The sequence below is a fragment of the Equus caballus genome, chromosome 24 (assembly GCF_041296265.1).
Source record: "Equus caballus isolate H_3958 breed thoroughbred chromosome 24, TB-T2T, whole genome shotgun sequence".
NCBI lineage: Eukaryota > Metazoa > Chordata > Mammalia > Perissodactyla > Equidae > Equus > Equus caballus.
In genome coordinates this window covers 31222416-31244039 of record NC_091707.1, presented here as the reverse complement: position 1 = coordinate 31244039, position 21624 = coordinate 31222416, and the positions used below count along the sequence as shown (strand labels likewise).

The 21624-nt window shown below is 44.3% G+C and overlaps 1 protein-coding gene across 39 annotated transcripts in view; it reads right to left on the bottom strand.

The window, feature by feature from the left end:
- The window catches only part of RGS6 (regulator of G protein signaling 6), a 528942-nt gene that overhangs the window by 57059 nt on the left and 450259 nt on the right, over positions 1–21624 (bottom strand). For 31 of the 39 annotated variants that reach the window (XR_011432194.1, XM_070250000.1, XM_070250022.1 and 28 more), the window contains 3 exons: positions 20805–20903; positions 19638–19699; positions 3079–3189 (listed from right to left, as the gene is read on the bottom strand). Coding sequence is in view for 38 of the 39 variants with exons in the window: in XM_070250000.1 (XP_070106101.1) it covers positions 3079–3189; positions 19638–19699; positions 20805–20903 (272 nt within the window). In the remaining variant the exon portion in view is untranslated. The remainder of the gene's footprint in view (positions 1–3078; positions 3190–19637; positions 19700–20804; positions 20904–21624) is intronic. The other 8 variants (XM_070250005.1, XM_070250021.1, XM_070250019.1 and 5 more) reach the window with 1 other exon arrangement.

Here is a 21624-nt window from a genome sequence, read left to right as displayed (position 1 = left end):
AATACAAAGACTAAGACATGGAAATTACAATAGAAAAAAGGTAAGACATATGGCTGCTACATCCCAGATGACTGGAATTCCTACAAAAGGATTTCCTGAGAAGACAGGATGGAATGGAAAAAAGAGTAGCAGTAATTTACAAAAGAAAGGAAAGAAAAGACCCTGAGTTAAAGAAAGATCAGATTAAAGGGACTGCCTAGGACATGTCAAAAATAGTAGAAAAAAGATACACATCTACATACTATTTTTCTTTTAATATTGACAGAGAAATTTAAGTCTCAAAATATTAGTTTAAAATATATCAGGTTAAAATAGCTGTGGGGAAGAATGGAATTTAAAGAAGGTAAAGGGAAACTTCTGCTTTTTATTTTTATTTTTTTGAAGTATGCTTTTTGGTGAGGAAGATTGGCCCTGAGCTAACATCTGTTGCCATTCTTCCTCTTTTTTTTCTCTCCCCAAAGCCCCAGTACATAGTTGTCTATCCTGGCTGTGGGTCATTCTAGTTCTTCTATGTGGGATGCCGCCACAGCATGGCTTGATGAACGGTGTGTATATTTGTGCCCAGGATCCGAACTGGCGAACCCCCAGCTGCCAAAGTGGAGCATGCAAACTCAACCACTTGGCCATGGGGCTGGCCACTAGACTTCTACTTTTTATTTTACATACTTCATTATTATTTGCATGAAATAGTAACATTTTAAATTAAAACATTTAAAAGTAAATATGACGACTAGAAACTAGAGTAACAAAAGCTAATACAAAATTTGATTAATAAAGCAAAAGTCAAGGGAGAGTAAAAGAAACAAGAAGAAAGAATGAGATTCAGAAAACAGAAAATATCTGGAAAAAGATAAAATCTGTGATCCATGTAAATGTGACTGTTTTATATCCCACAGAGTTAGGATTGTTTGTATCCTAAACACACCATTAGAAAAAATGGCAAAGAACACAAAAACAGTCAAGTCACAAAAGAAAAATGAATACCTAATAATCACGAGAAAAGGTTCTCAAGTATATTAGCACAGAAATGAAAAGTAAAATGACATTTTTATTTTAATCTATCAGATTTGTAAAGAATAAAAAGATTGATAATGCTTGGGTTGGTGAGCATGTCGGGTAATGGCACCTTTAAGCTGCAGGAATGAAAAAACATTGTTATAGTTTTGCTCAAGAGGAATCTGGCCACATGAACCAAAATTAAAATACGCCTACATTTCCTAGTGATTCCACCCCTGGAAATTTATCCTAAAGAAATAATTGGACTTGTGTATACAGATGTTCCTTGCATCATTGTTTATATTAGCAAAAAAAAAAAAGAAGACATAACCTAAATATTTATGATTTGGGATTGGTTAAATAAATTATACTACACTCATGCAAGGGGACACTATGTAGCTATTAAAAAGGATAAGGTGGATCTAACATGTTTACATGGAAGGAGTACCATGATATATTGTTAATTAAAAATTATGGGACAATGTGTACATAAAGAACCTATATATATAATGAACCTTCTATGAATATGCTATTGTATACGCACACAAATCTAAAGGGATTGACACTAAATCAAAGGTTCCCAAACTTTCTGAGTTCACGGAATCCTAAGTGTCTCGGTAAGTTTTTCACAGTGCCCCTGGAGCAAAAAAATACCAAACAGCTTTGTTTATTAAAGTCAGGTCTGAAGGACTTAATATGTATTTATGTCCTAAAACATAGTAGCTATTTGAAATACATATGAATTGAAAGAAAAAATAACGTTTAGTTCATTCTTAAATAACCATAATGTACACTGTTGAGCTCTGCACGTCTTCTCAAACTTTGGGATCAGATTGGACCCCTCCACCCTCACTTCCTATTACATCTTGATTTTTGCACAGTATTTGCTTTTTATCACAGCAACTGCCCTGAAAACTCAGATTTGCAAAGATATGACATCACGGAAAGGAATGTCACGTGATCTAAGAAGATGGTGAACTCCCTTAAGCCAGTGCTTCACGCAGCATCTGGCTAATGTCAAACATCACTGTGTGTCTCTCAAAGATTCAGACTACCCCGTGGAAGCCTGTGAGCGCCCTGCTGCCGCCCAGGGTGCCCCGGTGCAGTTTGGGAACCACGGCATTAGACTATAAACAAAGGTTCTTTCTGGGGAGGGAGCTTGGGTTGGAGGAAGAGAGAATTTTCTTCGTTACGCACGTATGAATAGTTTGAACTTTTTATAATAAGCGTCTGACTTCTATTACTTTTTATAAGGTTTTTCCATTTCAAGAAAAGAAGCCAGAAAAAGAACAAGAGTGAAAGCAAATGAGAGAGAGATAAAGAAATGAAAAACGAAGTAAAAAGTCATCTAGCCAAGGGGCAGAGGGTACAAAGGCACATCACACCAGCCTTGTCGGAGCGGTTCCCTCTGTAATTGTGAATGTGGTCCAGGTCCCTCCAGGCTTCGGTTCCTCAGCTATTAAATAAACACACGCGCTTCCCTCACAGGTGACGAGCTATTGGATGGAATTCTCATTGCCAGTCACTCCAGAAAAGCAGAGCAATGAAAACCAGGGCTCTGGAGCCCTCTGCCTGGGTTCTAACCCTGACTCTGTCACCTACTCACTGTGTGACCTTGAGCAAGTTCTCTGTGCCTCAGTTTCCACATCTGTTCAATGGTGAGAATAATTTTGTTTCCCTGTTTTGGGGATTCCATGTAAGACACTTGTGGCCAACAATGAGTCAGTGCTAGTTATTGCTGTTGCTGCTGTCTAACATGAAAATAACAAATCGGCCAACAGATTCTTTCCCTCCAGCAATCAGAACTTAGAAATGTGAGGCACTCTCCCAGTTATCACTACACCCAAAGGGGCAGAGAGAGGTCAGAGGGAAGCCCCAAAGAATCCAGGTACAAACCAAAGCTATAAGGAGGTAGAAACCAGGAGTAAGCAGAACTTGGCTGGGAGGTTACTTGAGAGGTTTCTGTTCTAGCAATAAAAAAACTCAAATTAGGATAGGGAATAATGCAAGCTCACGATCTCATGAATTGTTTTCTATATCCCTCCAACTCCCAAACATTAACACTTTTTTTTTTTTTTTTACCTCATCTCTATGTCCCATAAAGCGATGTCATCGCTGACCCAAGGATTGGATGGCTCGGCTGGTGTGATCAAAGGATCATATTCCACATACTGTTCAGTGTAAGCAATTAAGCTGCAGGAGGGAAGCAAAGCAAGAATGCCACTGATTTCCTATAAAAACTTCTGTTCTGTTTTATACAAACATTATATCAGTCTTAATATAATTCTAAATTAAAGGGGAAGAAATTACCACCACTCCCTCCCACTTCCAACAAATTGAACTGTTTTCATTTGTCCTTGTGCCCTTCTCATGATGATGAGCACATCATTTTGCATTTCTGCAGTCATAATATATAAACATCTACATTTTATATCTTCTTCCCACTTACCTCTCCCTGAACCTTAGTGCATCCTTCCCCGGTTATGCTGACCTTATGATACACTGGTCCAAACCTGCTTGTGTATCGCCCTCTGACGTAGACTACAGATCTCAAGGCACGTGAGGCACACTGAGGACACAACAGTTCCTCCAGGCTGCCAGCCCAGCATTCCCAACTAGAGGATTTCCTTATTATAAAGATTTAAAAGCCTGGCAGCCCAAAAGAAGTTAACACATCATAAGCATTTTTCCACACAGCAACTTAGTTTTTCTAGTTATACTTTAAATGGCCACATAATTTTTTTAAAAAAAATTATTTTTATTAAGATGCATGTAAATAGTTAAAACAAAATAGTACTAAATGATTTCACATACAAAAAAAGTAACAGAAATTTTTTTTCCTCCCATCTCTTCTCACAGAGTCATTCACTTTCTACCCTTCTGTTTCTTTTGGCATGTACTCATATATTTCTAAATGATATGTTTGTATAGCTGTTTTTATAAACTTGATTATCAGTTTTAATAAAGATTTAACTTTCTACTTACTGAGCCCCAATTCTCCCTTCACCAGTTCCTCCCATGATCTTCCAATTAGACACAGAATAATTTTTGTTAAATCAATAGTCAGTGTCCACATTACTAATCTGGATAAAAATTGTTTCCCACTGAGCTAAGTATCATACTACCTTTTGCAAGTGTTCTAACAAATCTGTAAAACATGTAGCAAAATTTTTCCACATCTTAAACACACCAGAGAATCATTCAGTTCTGTCTCCCTGTCTCCCGAAGGCCCTCTCCCCAAAGTCTTGAGTCCTCCTCCTCCAGTCTAGACTGTTTTCTTTATAAACTTGATGCAAAATCATCATCGTGGGGCTTCCTTCACTTCAGTGTTGGAGTCCCTGCCTCCTGGATTCCATGTCTGTCTATTTGTTTTACTCCCTGGTTGTGCTGAAGCACATCCTTTAGTAGTTTCCTAGGAAAGGATGGATAAGAGTTAAATATTTCAAGTCTTTGCAGGTCTAAAAATGTTTTTATTTTACCTTTATACTTGACTGATAGTGCTGGACATAGAACCCCAGGTTAAAAATCATTTTCCTTCAGAATTTTGAAGGTATTGCCTCCTTTTTTGGGGGCATCCAGTGTTACTATTGAGAACTCTGGATCCATTTTAATCCTTGTTCTTTTGTTTAGTGTCTTTTCTTTCTGGAAACACAGAATCTTCTTTTTATTCTTTATTCTTTTTATTATGCTCTAGTGCTCTGAAATTTGCTCTGAATATAATGCTATGAAATCGGGGCCTTTGCTCACTGTTTTTATTTACTGTGCTGGGTACAATACGCAATAGATAAAAAAATATTTCCCAGAAATATTATATTATTTCTTTGCTAATTTCATATCCTTCGTTTTCCCTTTCTATAATTCTTTTTCATTAAATGCTGGGCATCCTGAATTGATAATCTAATTTTCCCTGCCATTTTTCATCTTTTTGTTTTTTTGTTTGACAGTTCTGATCTTTCTACTTATTTTTTTAAATTTGGGCTATTGCTTTCTTCAGTTTTCAGAGTTCACTCTTGTTTATCATGGTATCTAGTTCTTGTTTTATGGATGAAATATCTTTTCCTCTCTCTCAGGGTATTAATTCTATATTTTTATTTCAGTTTCATCTGTTTCTTGAATAGTTTTTGGTTCCTCCAAGTCCCTTTTTCTGTTTGTTTGCTCTGATCACACTCCTTCACGTTGGGGTTTCTCTTGAGTGTCTGGAAAATCTCTGGACATCCATTTGTGCTTGAGTGAGGTACTCACACTTGTTTAGAGGCTCAGGGTGTGTGGGGACAAGACTTGCCAACTGATGGGCCTCACCGTCGGGTCACAAGGCAGCTTATCTGGGGTCTTTCCTCTGGGGACATCTATTTTTCTCTAGAGCAGGGGTAGGCGAGCTTTCTCTGCAAGATCCAGATGGCAAATACTTTAGGCTTTGCAGGCCAGATGGTGTCTGCTGCAACCACTCAGCTCTTCTGTGGTAACACAAAAGCAGCCGTAGACAATTCATGAGTAAATGCATGTGACTGTGTTCCAATAAAACTTTATTTACAAAAGCAGGGAGTGGAGTGGAGTGGATTTGGCCCACAGGTTGTAGTTTGCCAGTCTCTTGCCTGTGGGCATATTATTTGGCTCCTGCAGGGCTGAGAGCAGGGCGGGGGAGCTGCGAGGGTCCCACAGGTCAGCGTGTGGATCTTCCACTAACTCCCTTGCTTTCGGCTGGTCCTTTATGATGTGATGTGCTTGAGTTCTGAGCTGAGGTGGCTCAATTTCTCTGGAGAATAAACTGCCCATCTCCTGTGGTGGGAGTAAGCGAGGAGAGACGGTCTCCTAGTGGGGCAGCGATCTAAGGATCTAAGGGCTCCAGAGACAGACTTTATCCATCCCTCTGGGGTCAGGCCCATGCCCAATTCTTGCCTCCCATGGTGCCTGGTGCCTTCAGGAGCCAAGGCCAGATTTTGGTGGGCAAATTGGCTTTTTGATAATACTCACACCTCTAACATGTAGCTTATAATGTTCTTCACTCTGTCCCCATCCACTTTCTTTTTAATTAAATTTTGAAATATTTCAAGCATATGGAAATGTATAAAAATTGTAAGAATATCACCCTTGTACTCACCACCCAATCAAAAAAAATAGTACATTACAAATAGAGACAGAGGGCTACGGCTGTGTTCCTCAGTTCCCTACACTTTAGATCTTGGAAAAATTTGTTGAAACTCTTCATCCATTAATTTGTTGATCTTGTGAGTTCATATCATTTTTATTCCTTGACTGACATGTTGCTTTTGGAGAGGGAGAGAAGATAAATATGTGTCCACAATACTGTCTTGAGTGAATTAATTATAATTTATGTAATCATTTCCTTTATATTAGACGCAGGCTTTGCATTTTAATTTTTTTAGTGTACATAGTGCTGTAGGAGATCACCATTGTTCACAGAGATTTTTCCATCTTTTGGGTTATTTATTTAGAATTAATAACCATAAGCGGAATTACTGGGCCAAAACGTATAGCTACTTTTATGGTTATTGATCCACAATGAAACTTTCCCCTGAGCACTGCCAGCTTGAGTGTCACAATTCCCTCTGCAATGGAAACTCAGAGCCACGATGCCTACTACTAAATCGCAAAGGGCAAGCATGCCAGTTTGTTTCCTGCAGACCATGTGAACAAATTAGTCAGTGGCTCCGTCTCACTGTTACTCAAAGTGTGATCCACAAACCAGCAGCACAGCTATCACCAGGGAGCTTGTAAAAAACGCAGAATCTCAGGCTCCACCCCAGACCTACTGAGCCAGAATCTGCATCTTAATAAGATGCCCCACTAATTCACATGCACAGGAAAGACTGAGAAGCACCACGTCTTACTCTTCAGTTTTCTGAGGGGCTCAGCACACAAGGCATTTAATTCATCAAATCAAAATGAAGGAGCCTGTGATACTTTTGGTTTTAAACATGGCAGCAGATTTCCTATCACCTCACAGCTTCCTCCTTGTCCCAGGTGTGGACTGTCACCCAGGAGGGTAGGAGCGCTGGTCCAAGTTGAAAAACCTTGGTCCTAGTTCTTGAGTGAGCTGTTTAACTGATCCTTGTCAAGTTAGCCATATGTTACGTAAAGGCCTTCTTGAGCACTCAGGACCATTTGATAAAAAAATGGGAAAGCATTTCAAAAGAGTCTTCTAATCTGCTACAATTATAAGATGTATGATTGAAACCACCATGCACAGTGGAGGCACACTGTCTTGCAAATCTCCTACAAGGGATGCACTGTGGCTGGATCATCTCAGGTGAGAGCGAGCAGGCACGGGGCTCCCAGTGAGCACTGTGACGGGGAGGAACAGACTATACGTCCGTGCAGTGATAGCTCACAGGGAATCGCTCCTTTGTCACTTAGCTAATTTCGTGCCTCCTGAAAGAAATGGGGTTGCACATTAAGGAATATATTAGTTTCCCGGGGCTGCGGTAACAAATTACCACAAACTTGGTGACTTCAAACAACAGAAATTGATTCTCTCTCACTTCCAGAGGCCAGAATTCTGCAATCAAGGTGTCAGCAGGGCTATGTTCCCTCCGAAGGTTCTGGGGGAAAATGCTTCCTTGCCTCTTCAGCTTCTGGTGGCTCCAGGTGATTCTTGGCTGTGGCTGCAGGAGTCCAATCTCTGCTCTGTCCTCACATGGCTTCTTCTCCATGTCTGTGTCTTCTCCCCTTCTCTCTCTTGTAAGCATAATTGCCATTGAATTTAGGGTCCACCTGGATGATCCAAAATGATCTCATCTCCAAAAACTTAAAGCCATCTGCAAAGACTCTTTTTCCAAATAAGTTCACATTCACAGGTTCCATGGGTTAGGATTTGCACACATATTTTGAGGGGCCACTATTGACCTCACTACAAGGAACATGAAAGAACCTGGACATGAGGACAGGGAAGGCACACTCGACCACCGGACCCTTCACTCATATCAGTACAAAAAGAAGCTAGCAGCAGGTAACCTAAATCCTGTTCAAGGGAGGATGGGCCATATTGAGATGCTCCAGAGAGTCTGCATCATGATGAGGTGTTGGGGGCTTTCCTGATTATGACACATGTGGGCATCCACAGCGTTCTCAAAATCTGAGATGGTGCATGCAGTCCATGGGGCTCGCTCAGTTGTGACCACTTTGTCCCCCTAGAATGTCTACCCCTGTCAGGCCATTCCAATGATCTCAGCCTCAGGTGGTTGTGTATCTCAGATAAAAGACTGCTACTTGAACAGCCCAAGGCAAAGGGTGGGGTCTCTTTTGACAAGTTAATCGCAAATTATGGGGGACATAGTTTTTAAAATGAGAAATGGATTTCCCTGAAATAAAACATAGGGATGGAAAAACAAAATTTCCTCCCCTCCCTTCCTCAGATTTCCCTGAGACAGGCTGGACGTTTTACTAGACCTCTCCCCAGCTTTTGTTTTATTTGACCTTCCATGTGGCCACACGTCCAACCTGGGAAGGCAGGGTCCAACCAGCCAGGTCAGGTCCCATGCATAGGTCCCCCCGATGGAGCCCGGAATGAGAGCAAGAAGGCAGATGTCTACTGCCTGGCCTAAGGGAGCAGGCTCTTAACAAGCCAGAGAGCAGCTGTGAGGACTCAAGCTGTAATGAAACCCAGGCTCACAGCCAGGTGTCTTTTAGAGAAATTTGGGAATATCTTCGGAGGAGTGGGTGGAGGAGAGAGAGTGAGATTTAAATTGTGACGTTGGTTCAAGGAGAAGTGGTTGAGATCCCAAGGTGGGATTTTGTAACCACCCAAGTTAAGAGCACAAGATAAGACTAGTAACAGGCATTAAGCATGAATGAATTGTTCCTATGACCTAGCCCCACCTCATGCCTTCTCAGCGCCAGGTCCCGGGAGGCATCAAGGATATACATGGAGGAACACGTGAGAGAGGGCTAAGATCTTCCTGCAGAAACGCTCGACAATCTGCACCAAGGCAACAGCTCAAGTCAGTAAGATCACTACCCAGTCAGCCAGTGCCAGCGATGGGCGGTATTGGTCAGCAGGAAAAGTGATTGTACTGGGAGAGGAAGAGCTGTTCTGTTAAGGTATAGTGACAGAAATAAAGTTGGTTAGAGCCTTTGTAAGGCAGACAGTAAAATTATATAGGCGTGTGTATTTTGAATGCTGTATTTTATCAGTAGAAGTAGGATGTGCTGAATCATCAGAATTAGACATACACGTCTCGGGGCTATAAATGGAACTTCTGATCAGCAAGAGACTTGGAAATGTGGGCATTTTAAAGAGGAAGATAATATGCAGTTTGATCTTCCTGAGATTCTAAGAGAAAGGGAGAGATTGGGTAGTGTGTTAGTTTCTAATGGCTGCTGTAACAAACTGCCCCATACCTAGTGGCTTAAAACAACACAGTTGTATGATCTTACAGTTCTGAGGGTCAGAAGTCTGAAATGGGTGTCACTGGGCTAAATCACTGTCAGCAGGACTGGGTTCCTTCTGGAGGCTCTAGGGGAGAATCCATTACCTTGCTTTTTCCATCTTCTAGAGATGGTCCAGTCCTTGGCTCATGGCCCCCTACCATCTTCCCATCCAGCAACAGCTGGTGGAGCCTTTCTCACATTGTATTATTCCGACACTGACTCTTCTGCCTCTTCTTCTACATTTAAGAACTCGTGTGGCTACACTGGACCCACCTGGATAATCCAGGATAATCCCCCTATGTTAAGGTCAGCTAACCTTAATTCCACATGCAACCTTAATTCCCCTTTGCCATGTAACTTAACATATTCCCAGGTTCTGAGGATTAGGACATGGACATCTTTGAGGGACTGTTATTTTGTGTTCCACAAGTGTGATATGAGAGGAGCTTGTACAGAAGGTAGAGGATGAAGTCACCTGGAGGAGGGTGTGGAAGTAGATAAAAGGTGTATACAAAGCCTGCATGGATTCTTTGGGAATGGCACCAATGTGTTTCATTTCACTGCCATTGCCATGCAAATAAACCCAGTGTCCCTGAATCTACACTCCCTCATTTGTCCTGTTTGCCATATCACTGCATGGAAAAGACAGGAGACAGCAAAACTCTTCTCTTGGAGCTTCCTGTGGGTGGCTTGGCTTTTAGCAGTCTCTTGCCTTAATTGCTCTCCTAGCTTCTTGTGAGGATTGATCCTTCCCAGAGAAAGTGGCAGAGAACGTCAGCTCCACATTTGGGGTGGCAGAGGACTGAGAGGAGGTGAAAGAATACCCACATAGGCAGAGAGGGAAGACGGTCTCCTCTTCTCTGCTTCTCAACATCATCAGACTGGACAGAAATGGCCCAAGGAGTGAAGTGAAAACAAAGACTGCTTGCCTTTTCCTTGCCCCCTTGTCTCTTTATCTGGGCTGCAGATATCTTATTTTCAGGAGCCAGAGCTTCCAAGGTGGGATACAGAGGAAAGAAACAAAGGGTTGTCTACATAGGATAGATCTAAGCTTAATGCAGAGGGAGTAAAAGGCCTTTGGGTCTGCTTCTAGGCTGTCCAACTATCCTGTAGTCATTGATATTGACTTTGGCTATTTCTTAGGCGTGAAAGGAGGTACACGTGGAGACAGAAGCACTGTCTAGCAAGATAGTGAATGTACCTGGTTGCATTGACCTTTGTGCCATGTCTCTTGGGGTCTGAGTGAAGCAGATAGGGATCCTGGATGATGATAAGTCCTCCAAAATGGGTGAACTAGCACAAAAGACGTCTCTGGGTTTCTGCTTAGTTCTACCCACCTCCTGGGAATTGCCCCCCAACATGTACACAGGATGATTTCAGGGGCTGCCATGTACTTACAAACCCTGTTCCTGGCCATGGCTGATTTGTCCAGGAATGGGCACCTGACCCAAGCTGGGTAATGTTCTCTTTCTGAACCTACAGCAGTAGAGACCATAAAGTAACAAAGTTCAGAGACTGGAGGCAGTCATGTTTCCTAATACGTGTCTGTGATGAAAGAGAATGAGGCCAACATGGAAAGTGGCACAGGACCAGAGATGAAGAAGGAGTCTTGGAAGTGTTCAAGGCCCAGGCTCCAGCTATTCTGGAGCTTAGTGGCATCGCTGCCCTTCCCACAGTTCAACTCTGCAGCCCCTCCTTGTATTGTGTGTGCCAGCATGCGCTCCTTTTAGCTGAACCAGGTTCAAGTTGTGGTTCTACTTCTTGGAACCAAACTCATACAGTTGAAACAGGGATGAAGGTGATGGAATGTGAAGGCGAGCTCATCAAGGCAGATCTTTGTAGCATTAGCCAGAGAGATTTCCTCCCCCCACCCCGAACATGCAGTTGCTTGCAGTGCACAGACAAGATGAACAGTCTGCTCAGGACAAACAAGGATAAACAAAAGGCAGCCCGGGCAATGAGGGAGGCAGCAATGGATGATACAAAGTACTACCTGAGTCCAACCTTAATATCAATGACTACAAAAAGACTTGAGATAGGCAGGAAAAGCTCAGAGGGAGAACAAAAGAGAGGCATGGAAAGACCTTTGTGGTAGGCCTGACACATAATGGCACTCAAGCAACAATGGTCCACAGAGAGTTGGATGCAAGTGGCACAAAGAAGAATTGGGAGGTGTTACAGACTGAATTGTGTCCTCCCAATTTTCATATGTTGAAATCCTAATCCTCAATGTGACTGTTTTTGGAGAAAGGGCCTTTAAAGAGGTAATTAAGATTAAGTGAGGTCATAGGGTGGGGCCCTAAGTTGATAAGACTGCCCTTAGAAGAAGAGCTCTTATAACCTTATTAACCAGAGCTCTCTCTCCTCTGTGTGTGCACACAGTGAGAAGGAAGCTGTCTGCAAGCCAGAAAGCGAGCCCTCACCAGAAACCAGCCCTGCTGGCACCTTGGTCATGGACTTCAAGCCTCCAGAACTGTGAGAAAATAAATGTCTGTTGTTTAATACACCCCGTCTGTGATATTTTGTTATGGCAGCCTGAGCTGACTAATACAGGAGGAGATGGAAAAAATAAAGCAAACTTAGGAAATCCAGAGGAAGTCCATTAGGAACATTATTTCTCATCAAGCAGTTTTGACATCCTTGTCCCCTTATCCCTGACTCAACCGATATATATCCCTTCTGATTATATACGGATTTGTTATTTTCAAGTGATAAATTCTCACATCATTAGAAGATGGTGATGTATCAACCTTTAGCAAATGTGCTACCCGCCATCACTGGTATACTGCACATACTGTTGCCCATCTCCTTGTAGTAAGTGGCAAAAATGTGCCACATGGCCACCAGGGGTACAGTCTGTGGTCAGTCAGTCATTCAGCCAACTTTATTCAGTTTCTACTGGTGTCATGAAATAGTGAACAGCTCTCTGGATTGCAGGAACATGCTAGTGCTGAGCTAAACATCATGGCTTCTAACAAAATTAACCAGTCATGAGTTAATACATACATCTATATATGATATATAAGGGTGGTTATTTTATATATATTTTTTCTATTTTATAATGTATAAAATGGGAGGTTGTTAATATAGAACCTCCCCAATTTAGATTGCTAATTAGCTTCTACCTTTGATAAGCCTGGAGAGGAAGGAAATAATGAAAGGGAATTTAGAAAACTTTTAGTTCAACCACTTAAATAAATCTGAGAAAAAAAGTTTTAAGTTTCACCATCTCTCCCTTAAAAAAAGACTCATAATTTTGCTACAAATTGTATAGAACGTGACAAAAAAAGTATGACAGGTGAGTAGGAGGAACAAGAGATGCTGTCCATCATGGGTTGAGGGGTGCCTAGGAAGGAATCTGTCAGATAATAGAAAATTTAAATATTTGGTCTTTGGTTTCTGACACAGGGCTCCTGAAACCCTTGTACTTTGCTAGGTGACAGGAATGTCTTTTGTTCTAATGAGGCGACTCTGGGTGGGCTCCTGGATAGCTCCTGGATGGGGGCTGGTCATTGGAAAGACCAAACCAGGATTAGAAGCTTGGGATTTTCAGCCCCACCCTTATTCTCTTGAGAAGGGAGAGGGGCTGAAAATGGAGTTAATAATTGATCACGCCTATGTGAGGAAGCCACCATAACATCCCAATAGCGTGAGGTTCGGAGAGCTTCCAGGTTGGCGAACACAGCCACATCGGGAGGGTGACACACCCCAATTCCACGAGAACAGAAGCTGTCGTGCTCAGGCCTCTCCCAGACCTCGCCCCATGTATCTCTTCATCTGGCTGCTCATCTGTTTCTTATATCATATCCTTCAGTAAACTAGTAAATGTAAGTGTTTCCCTGAGTTCTGGGAGCCACTCTAGCAAATTAATTGAACCTGAGGAGGGAGTCATGGGAAACTCCAGTTTGTAGCCAAGTCAGACAGAAGTTGTGAGTAACTTGGGGACCTACTACTTGCTATTGGCATCTGAAGTGGAGGGCAGTCTTGTGGGACTGAGCCCTTAACCTGTGGGATCTGATGCTATCTCCAGGTAGAGAGTGTCCGAATATGAGTTAGATTGTAGGACACCCAGCTGGTGTCAGAGAATTGCCTGGTGTGGGGGAAAAACCCCACACGTCTGGTGTCAGAAGTGTTGTGAGTGTGGTAGTGTGAGTCAAGGAGAAACACAGGAGAAGGAGGAATGGGTTTCCCTACACAGAATCCCAAGAGTGAAGTCCATATATGGAACTTGATGTACAGAGCAGGTTGGGGAGAAGCTGGATACTGTCAGGCTCCAGGGAAGACAGACAGTGAGGGACGGCTCACAGCCCTGGGAAAACAGGGCAGGGAATGTAAAGCATTACGGGTGGTGACCATCCTTCCTCCTTCCGAAACACAATGCAGATGTGCTAAAGCACTCCTTAGGAAATCAGGGCCTCTAAATGGGAAGGAGGCCGGGACACGGCCTGTGAAAAGGGGTGAATAGGAGGGGATGCTCGCACCTCCTTTGGGATGTGCAATTTCTAAACGATGATGCATGAAAGGGAACCAGGCCGAGAAGAGGGTCTGATTAGAAAAAGAAATGAAAAGCAGAGCAGAACTGCAGAGAGGAGAAAAGAAAGGTTGGTTCCCGTGCATGAATGAATCTATTTTTTTTCATGTTGGAGAAGATGGGGAAGAGAGACCATAAACAAAGAAAGAAGTCCTTGATTACAGGTCACCCAGAGAAAATATTTTCAATAGAGAAACTCGGGATGAGGCAGGGATGTGAGGGTGAATTGAGCCCTCAGAAAGAAGAGTGTGCGCCAGGCCAGGTTCTGCTGCCGGTCTGGATCTTGGTCTGGATACTACCACACTGGCTACAATGTTACCTCTGATCTGTTTTTTTCCATCATCTAAGACCAGCTGGGAGAAGGGAGAGGCAAGGACCCCACGGTGTCTGGAATCACATAAGAGCTGAGCTGTAATGACCTCTTTGGCCCCTTCTTTTCCTCCCTAAAAGTATCATTAGACTTTAAGTTCACAGACGTCTATCACTCTAGCAGGTTTTTAATAGACCCTTCAGTCTCCGGGCCCTTGCTGTCTTATCTCATTTCATTAATTACACTTCATGACCACGGAGGGTCGGGAGGCAGAGGAGGAACCAACATCCGATGTCAGGGAGCAGCAGCGATCTCGAGACGGGCGAGCAAGATGAGGGTAAAAACTCTATCCAGCAGTCGGCTGTGATGTGCCAGTGGCTCCCAGGGACAGGGTAAGGACGAGCCAAGCTCAGGAGCAGACATAAAATGACACGACTCCACGTCTCTGTGAGTCATACCTGCAGTGTCCTGCTCACTGCCACTAAGGGTGGGGAGAGGTATCTGGGGAAACCCAGCAAAACACAGAGATTTTCCAGACAATTTTAACTAAAATGGATGGATTTTTTGCGTGCTCAAAGTTGGTTTGTCAAGTGACAGAAGACTTGCGTCACAAAGAAGAGGAAGATCTCATATATTTGTCAACTTCAACTATTAGAGAATGTGGGTGAAATAAGGGACCAAAAGGGCCTCTGAGCAGAGTCTACAACAAAAACTCTAAACCGCTGGGCTCGTTGTCTGTTATTGGAAGAGCGCACCTCATGAAGACTCTCTACTCTTGCTTTAGGATCACAGCTAAAGAACTTGGTTATTTGATTTCCTGGTCTGGTAGATCAACGAAAAATATAAAGTCTATTTCTCCAGCCCTTGAATCTGGTCTAGGCTTGTGACTTGCTTTAGCCAGTAAAATGCAACAGAAGTGACAGAGCGCCAGTTCCAAGCTCGAGGGGGCTTGGCATGCTTCTGTTGTCTCTCTCTTGGAATCCTGTTATCCCCATGTGAACAAGGTCAAACCAGCCTGCTAGAGGATGAAAGACCACGTGAAGGAGACTCCAGCTGTCCCAGTGGAGGTCACCTTAACCAGCTGAAACCAAACATAGGAGAGAGCCCAACCAAGATCAGAGAGCTGCCTACAGCAATCACACTGCACACAGACACGTGGGCGAGCCCCAGAGCCAGCTGGCACAGAGACATGTGAGCAGTAAATGCCCATTGTGTGAAGCCACTGAGTTGTGGGGTTGTTTGTTACTCAGCAATAGCTAACTGATATGCCTGGTCTGCTGCAGATTGGAAATGGGGGTTGGTTCGAGAGGCAGACAGGCTTCTGAAGACAAGTGTGTCAACCAGGAACAAGAAAACAAACCAACAACTAAAGAGCAGAAACAGAGACTCAAAGAACATAATGGCCTGGGGCTGTTTACAGAAAGGGAAGCAGTTTCTGTCAATTAATAAAACCCTGCTCACTGACGGAGTTTTAAAGCACAGTATAAGAACACTGACCCCAAGCCATCCAGAAAAACTAAGAGAAATGTAGCGTCCTTTAAGAAGGCAAGTGCATGAACCATATTTAAGAAAGAGTCTAATTTAAAATAGTTCAAATAGAAAGCTTAAAGTGTTAAACCTTATTTATCTGGAAAATTCATTTGTGTGTGCAGAGACCATACTTTCTAAAGCAAAAATTGGGTAACATCTTTCAGACAGGTTTTTGTACTGCTTTGAGGTATGAAAAGCAGCCTAGGAAATAGGTTGGTTGCCATAATGTTGGCATTTCAGAGACATTTAACCACTCATGGGACAATGGAACAGAATATTTGAAACCAGGATGACCTGAGAAAAATTTGTGCCAAAGAACCAACTTCTCTGTGTACGACCCTGCCTTCCCCAAGGGCGCCAGATCAGTGGGGCCATAGGAAGCAGCCAAGGGGACACAGAGATTATGGACTCAGGCCCAGCCTTAGGCAGCCTGCAGGGCTCTCTGTGCAGGAGACCCTGCTATTTGCAGGGTCAGCCTTACTCCTGGGCCTCCCCTTTGTTTGTTTCTCTGAGCATCATACACTCAGTTCATTCTATTTCATGCATTTGAATTCCACTCCTTTCCAAAGCACTGTTAAGCATCACTAGAAAATAATAATCATCCACATGCATTGCATATGTATAAGAGCCCAGGACTGGACCAAGCTCTTGCCATGGATTAACTCATTAACTCTATAAATTAAGCACGACTGCTCTCTCCCCTTTAAAGATGTAGAACAGAGGCACAGAGAGGTGAAGCGACTTGCCCAAGATCACACCGTCAGAGAAAGGCAGAGGCAGGATCCAAACCCCGACAGCTGGCTCCACACCCAGCCCCTAAATTGTTCTGTTCTGCCCCTTTAGTTCACAGAGTTTCTTTATTCCTTCCCAACTGGGCCTGGCTGCGCCCTGGGACCCAACCCTAACTCTTGCCCTTTCGGGACTGCACCTTCAGGATCACTGGCCCTCTTGCATCTCCCCAACATCATTTCTCAGGGAACTTATTGGAAAATGATGTGCACCTGTTCTCAGGGGGATGGGGCCCTTTGCCTGATGGCTTCTGGCTAATTACCGCTGATCACCTGAACCAGGCAGAGGGCAAACAGATCCAGCATGGGGATGAGTGCACCCACCTGAGATAGCTCAGCTTTCACCTCTGGCAAGTGGAGCAGTCACAGCCAAGGCCAGCTGCCAGCACTACCTCTCTGTCCCCACCCCTGAAGAGCCGCTGACAGACCAAGGCTCCAGGCTGCTTTATCTCCTGCTAACACCCGGCTCCTCTCCCTCCTCCTCTCTGTCTGGGAGTTTCCTTGTGGCTCAAATGAAAAACCCTTGTTGCACATTGAAAAGTTGCCAGTTATGGCTGCTGGGAATAAAATCCAGTCTCTGCTGGGTGGATACTCACGAAAGCTTCAAACTGGGGAGTGGCTGGTTGGAATAATCTTTTAGTGTGAGCAGCCTCTCAAGCAAAATTAGAGGGCACCAGGCAGGGCCCCTCCCTGACAGCACGTAAACAAACAAACAACGGGCGCTGCCAGGCTCCCCTCCCCCACCTCAGCTCTCTCCCTTCCTGCCTCAGCACACCTGCCCAGTGGGTGTCAGCCTCCCTCATGCTGACAGGTTCAGCGTCTTTCCCTACATCCCAAAGATAAGACAAAGCTGGGGTCCCATCTGACGTGAGTTCTCAGGTCACTCTGAGTGGTGGGCAATGGCTTCACCAGATCCTCAGAGACCTGGTCAGGTTATTCAAAATACAGATTGCTCGATCTACCGGGAACCCATCTGAATCCCTAGCGCTGTTGTCCTTGGTGCTGTCAAGTGGATTCTGACTCCTAGCGACCCTGTGGGCAACAGAGCGGAACCCTGCCCGGTCTATTTGAGCTATCCTCTCACCTTCCGGCACTATATCAGACAGTGCTCCTCTGCTATTCATGGGGTTTTCACGGCCAATTTTTTTGGAAGTGGGTGGCCAGGTCCTTCTTCCTAGTCTGCCTTAGTCTGGAAGCTCCACTGAAAGCTGTCCACCATGGGTGACCCTGCTGGTATTTGAAATACCGGTGGCATAGCTTTCAGCATCACAGCAACATGCAGCCTTCACAGTATGACAACTGACAGATGGGTGGTGTGGTTCTCCGATCAGGAAAGAAACCTGGGCCCCAGAGGTGAGAGTGCTGAATCTCAGCCACTGAACCACCAGGGCTGGCTGTCCCTAGTGTTAGGGTTTGGGAATCTCCATGCTCAATCCCTCTCCTCCATGTGGTTATCATGCTCAAAACCACGGGACCTGAGCAACCAGATGCTCCCACACATGTGCTCTCCTGGGACTGCAAACTCTAAAGTACCCTTTGAAGGCCAGACATTGCTAGTGCTGACCCTCACAATATACCAGAACAGCTGATCCTGTCCCTTTTTCACAGTGAAAGAAGCTTGTAGTTCCTCATGGGCTATGGCACCGATGGCGTCAAGGTCATCCCAGCTGTTTCACTCACAGGCACTCTTCTGGGACAAAGGCAACCACAGTGAGATCTAAAAAGCAGTTTTAGAGCCTGGCACTCCAGAAGTCCCACATCATGACAGTGGGGTGAGGTGGCTCCTACAGAGCTGACTGAAACTGGGACTACAGAACAATTGGTGTCTAAGTGTACGGCGAGCTCCAGCCATGGCAGCCTCCTGAAGCGTTTGTGTTAGGGAAGATACGAACACCAGTGATTCTCACTGGGGTCGATTTTGTCCCACCCAGGGAACATCTGGCAATGCCTGGAGACAATGATGAGGTAGGATTTTGGGTAGAGGTCAGGGATGCTGCTAAATATCCTATAATACACAGGGCAGCCTCCTGCAGCAAAGAAGTATTTGGCCCAGGATATCAATAGTGACATTACTGAGAAGTCTTGGGATAGATTGGAGATGCTATGAGAGACATGAGCCCAAATCCAGGGAAGCCCATGGCGCCCTGAAGGCAGAGCATTAATTCAGATTTTGGGTTTGGGAGTGGAGTTTTCTTAGCTTCAATTTGTTATTTACCTAGAAGGAAGATGTGGATCAACCCAGGGGCTAGCAGAGAAAGGCTTACAGGTCGAACACACAGCCAGCCCCCTGTGTGAGCTGGGCTTAAAGGACTCACTTTACTCTGATATCCAATAAATACTAAGACCCAACTTAAGCTCTTGATCCTTCAGATATTGGTCATCGCTTTAACTGTAGCATATGGATGAGTGAACATTCAGGTTGGGGCTGCCTGATCAGATTTATTCCATCCAGATTCCCCAGGTGGTCTCCTCTCTTCACTGAGAGTTCAAAAACAGACCATTTAGTTGACAAAATGGAATCTCCCACGAGTTAACGGAGTGGAACCAGCCACTGGTGCAGATTGTAGCACAAATGCTCCTGCGGAAGCCAGGCTGGAGGTGCCAAATATTTTCTTTACAGTTGATTCAATGCAGTTCAGTGCTTGATGGTGTGTGGAGGCGGAACGCCTCCTGATGGCCCAGTCCTCTCCTGCTCGTGCGGCTTGCACCTCAAAGGGCACACATAATTTCTTTCCCCCTATAAAGTGAATCTGGGCATTTTATAGCTGAGAAGGGAGCAATTCCATCTGAATTAATCAAGACACTGAAGGCAAAAGTGCACTATGTAGCTTTTAAGGACATTCTTCCCTGATTGACAAGGTCCCTTGGCCACCCCCTGAAAAGCTTTAGCAACAGAATATTTCTTGACATCACTCAGGGGACGTCTGCTATCTTAGTCGTACTCACATGGGGCCTGTGGTTTTTTCACCCATCAGTTTAAGAAATGACTATGGTCTGCCTCCTGGCGTGGTACATACTTGTTAGCCATAACCCCAGAACATTTCTCTTTCCTTAAGTTAGGAAAAATCAGTAACATTATTGAGGGGAAACATACCTTTCAGCCACTTTGGACATTTTTAAACAATGTCTGTCAATCTGTGCATTCAAAAATGTTATCTGGGGAAAAACAGAAGAGAAGTGTTAAGATTCACTAGAATTGTTTTCCCCTTCACCCCAGGAACCCAAATCCTATATTTCCACTAAGATCCAAACGCCTCCTCTGGACAGACTTCTCCGGCCCTCCAGCTTTGCACCCCAGCAACCATTTTGCCTTTTGGAAATCCCTACCCCACTTAAGAATCATACTCTGCAATTTAGCGTATGTCACCTAGTCTCCTGTACTGTGTGAGAGATGAAGTCTTGATTCCCAAAACTAGTTGCAAACTTAAAGATAGTACACATTCCACAAAGCTCAGCAATGGCATGGACAGGTAATACACACACCATAAATATCCAGTTTGACTAATCTCCAGTTATCTTCCTCTGCACACCTTTCACACATCCATCGCACCCAACTGCTGGGCGTACGTGACTAGAATCATCAAACAGTTATTTTACATACATCTGTTTCCTCTTCCCCACCTAATAATAAACTTGTCAAGGGCAGGCACCTAACGGTTTACTCCTTTGGGTTCCTCTCCCAGAAGCCAGTAAAGCACAATGTAAAGAGTAGACCCTAAAGTTTCTTCATTACCAATGAACCCCAGAAGGGAGGAATATCATTGGCCATTGCCTGCGGACCTGGTTGACAAGTTAACTCTCCATCATAAAGGAAGATAACATTGAACCAAATAATGCCAAAATGCCATTGGGAGTGGGGCTTTCTTTATTCTTAAACTTTCCTTTGAATCACAACAATAAAGCCGATGGCCCTGAGCTGGCTTACTCTGGAAGCACATTACAGTTTTAAGAAGCTGTTGGCATGAGTGCCTCCCTCCTCCAGCCTTCTGTGGGAAACCCCACTACAGCAGTCACCCTGTCCACTCGAAAACCCATTTACGTCCTTCTCTAATAACTGGCTGGAGGGACCTGGTAGAGAATTTTTCCTCTCAAGCTTCTGTGGGTTGTTCACACACAGCACTCAGAGGTTCAAGCCACCCACAGCTGGGTTCCACTGTGGTTTCCAGGAACTCAAAGCTCACTCAGACTTCAGAGGTAAACACTCAAAGGTTTTCAAACTGGCCACGTCGCCTCCTGGGAGTGCAGGAGTCGCTTCATTCACCTGTTTCCGGACGTCCTCTTTTGTAGTTTTCCTGATTGGCTGGCTGGGGATGTGCACGGGGCTCTGCGACTGGGACTCTTCAGTCACTCCGTATACTGACTGGAGAAGAAGCAAGAATATCGAATCATGCACCCTAGGAGTTGAAGGGGGCCCTAGGGCTCAGCTAGTTCAAGCACTCATCCAATGCTTCCAATCCCCTCTATGACAACCTGACAATGTGTTTCAGCCTCTGCTTGAATTTCTTCAACCATGAGAACACTGCCTCTTGAGGCAGCTCATCCATCTTTGGGTTACCACTGTTGGAGAATCCTTCCTTTTCTTGAGCTGAAATAATCTTATATATTAGCGTTTCTCCAAATATGGTACGTAGGCTAGCTGCAGAGATAGTAGCTATGGCTCCCTTTTTTTTTGGTGAGGAAGATTGGCCCTGAGCTAACATCTGTTTCCAATCTTCCTCATTTCGCTTGAAGAAGATTGTCACTGAACTAAAATCTGTGGCAATCTTCTTCTATTTTATATGTGGGATGCTGCCACGGCATGGCTGGATGAGTGGTGCATAGGTCTGTGCCTGGGATCTGAACCCGTGAACCCTGGGCTGCTGAAGTGGAGCACATGAACTCAACCATTACGCCACGGGGCCAGCCCCAGCTATGGCTACTTTTTAAGCTGTCGCCTGTGTTAGAGACAGATTAAAGACAATCTTTGCTTTGGCAAAGAAGCAAAACACTGAAGGGTATGCAATGTAGAGCTGAAATCTATCAAATCAAGAAGACCTCAGGTAGAGTAGACGTGGATTCCACAAAATTCTAGAATATTAGAA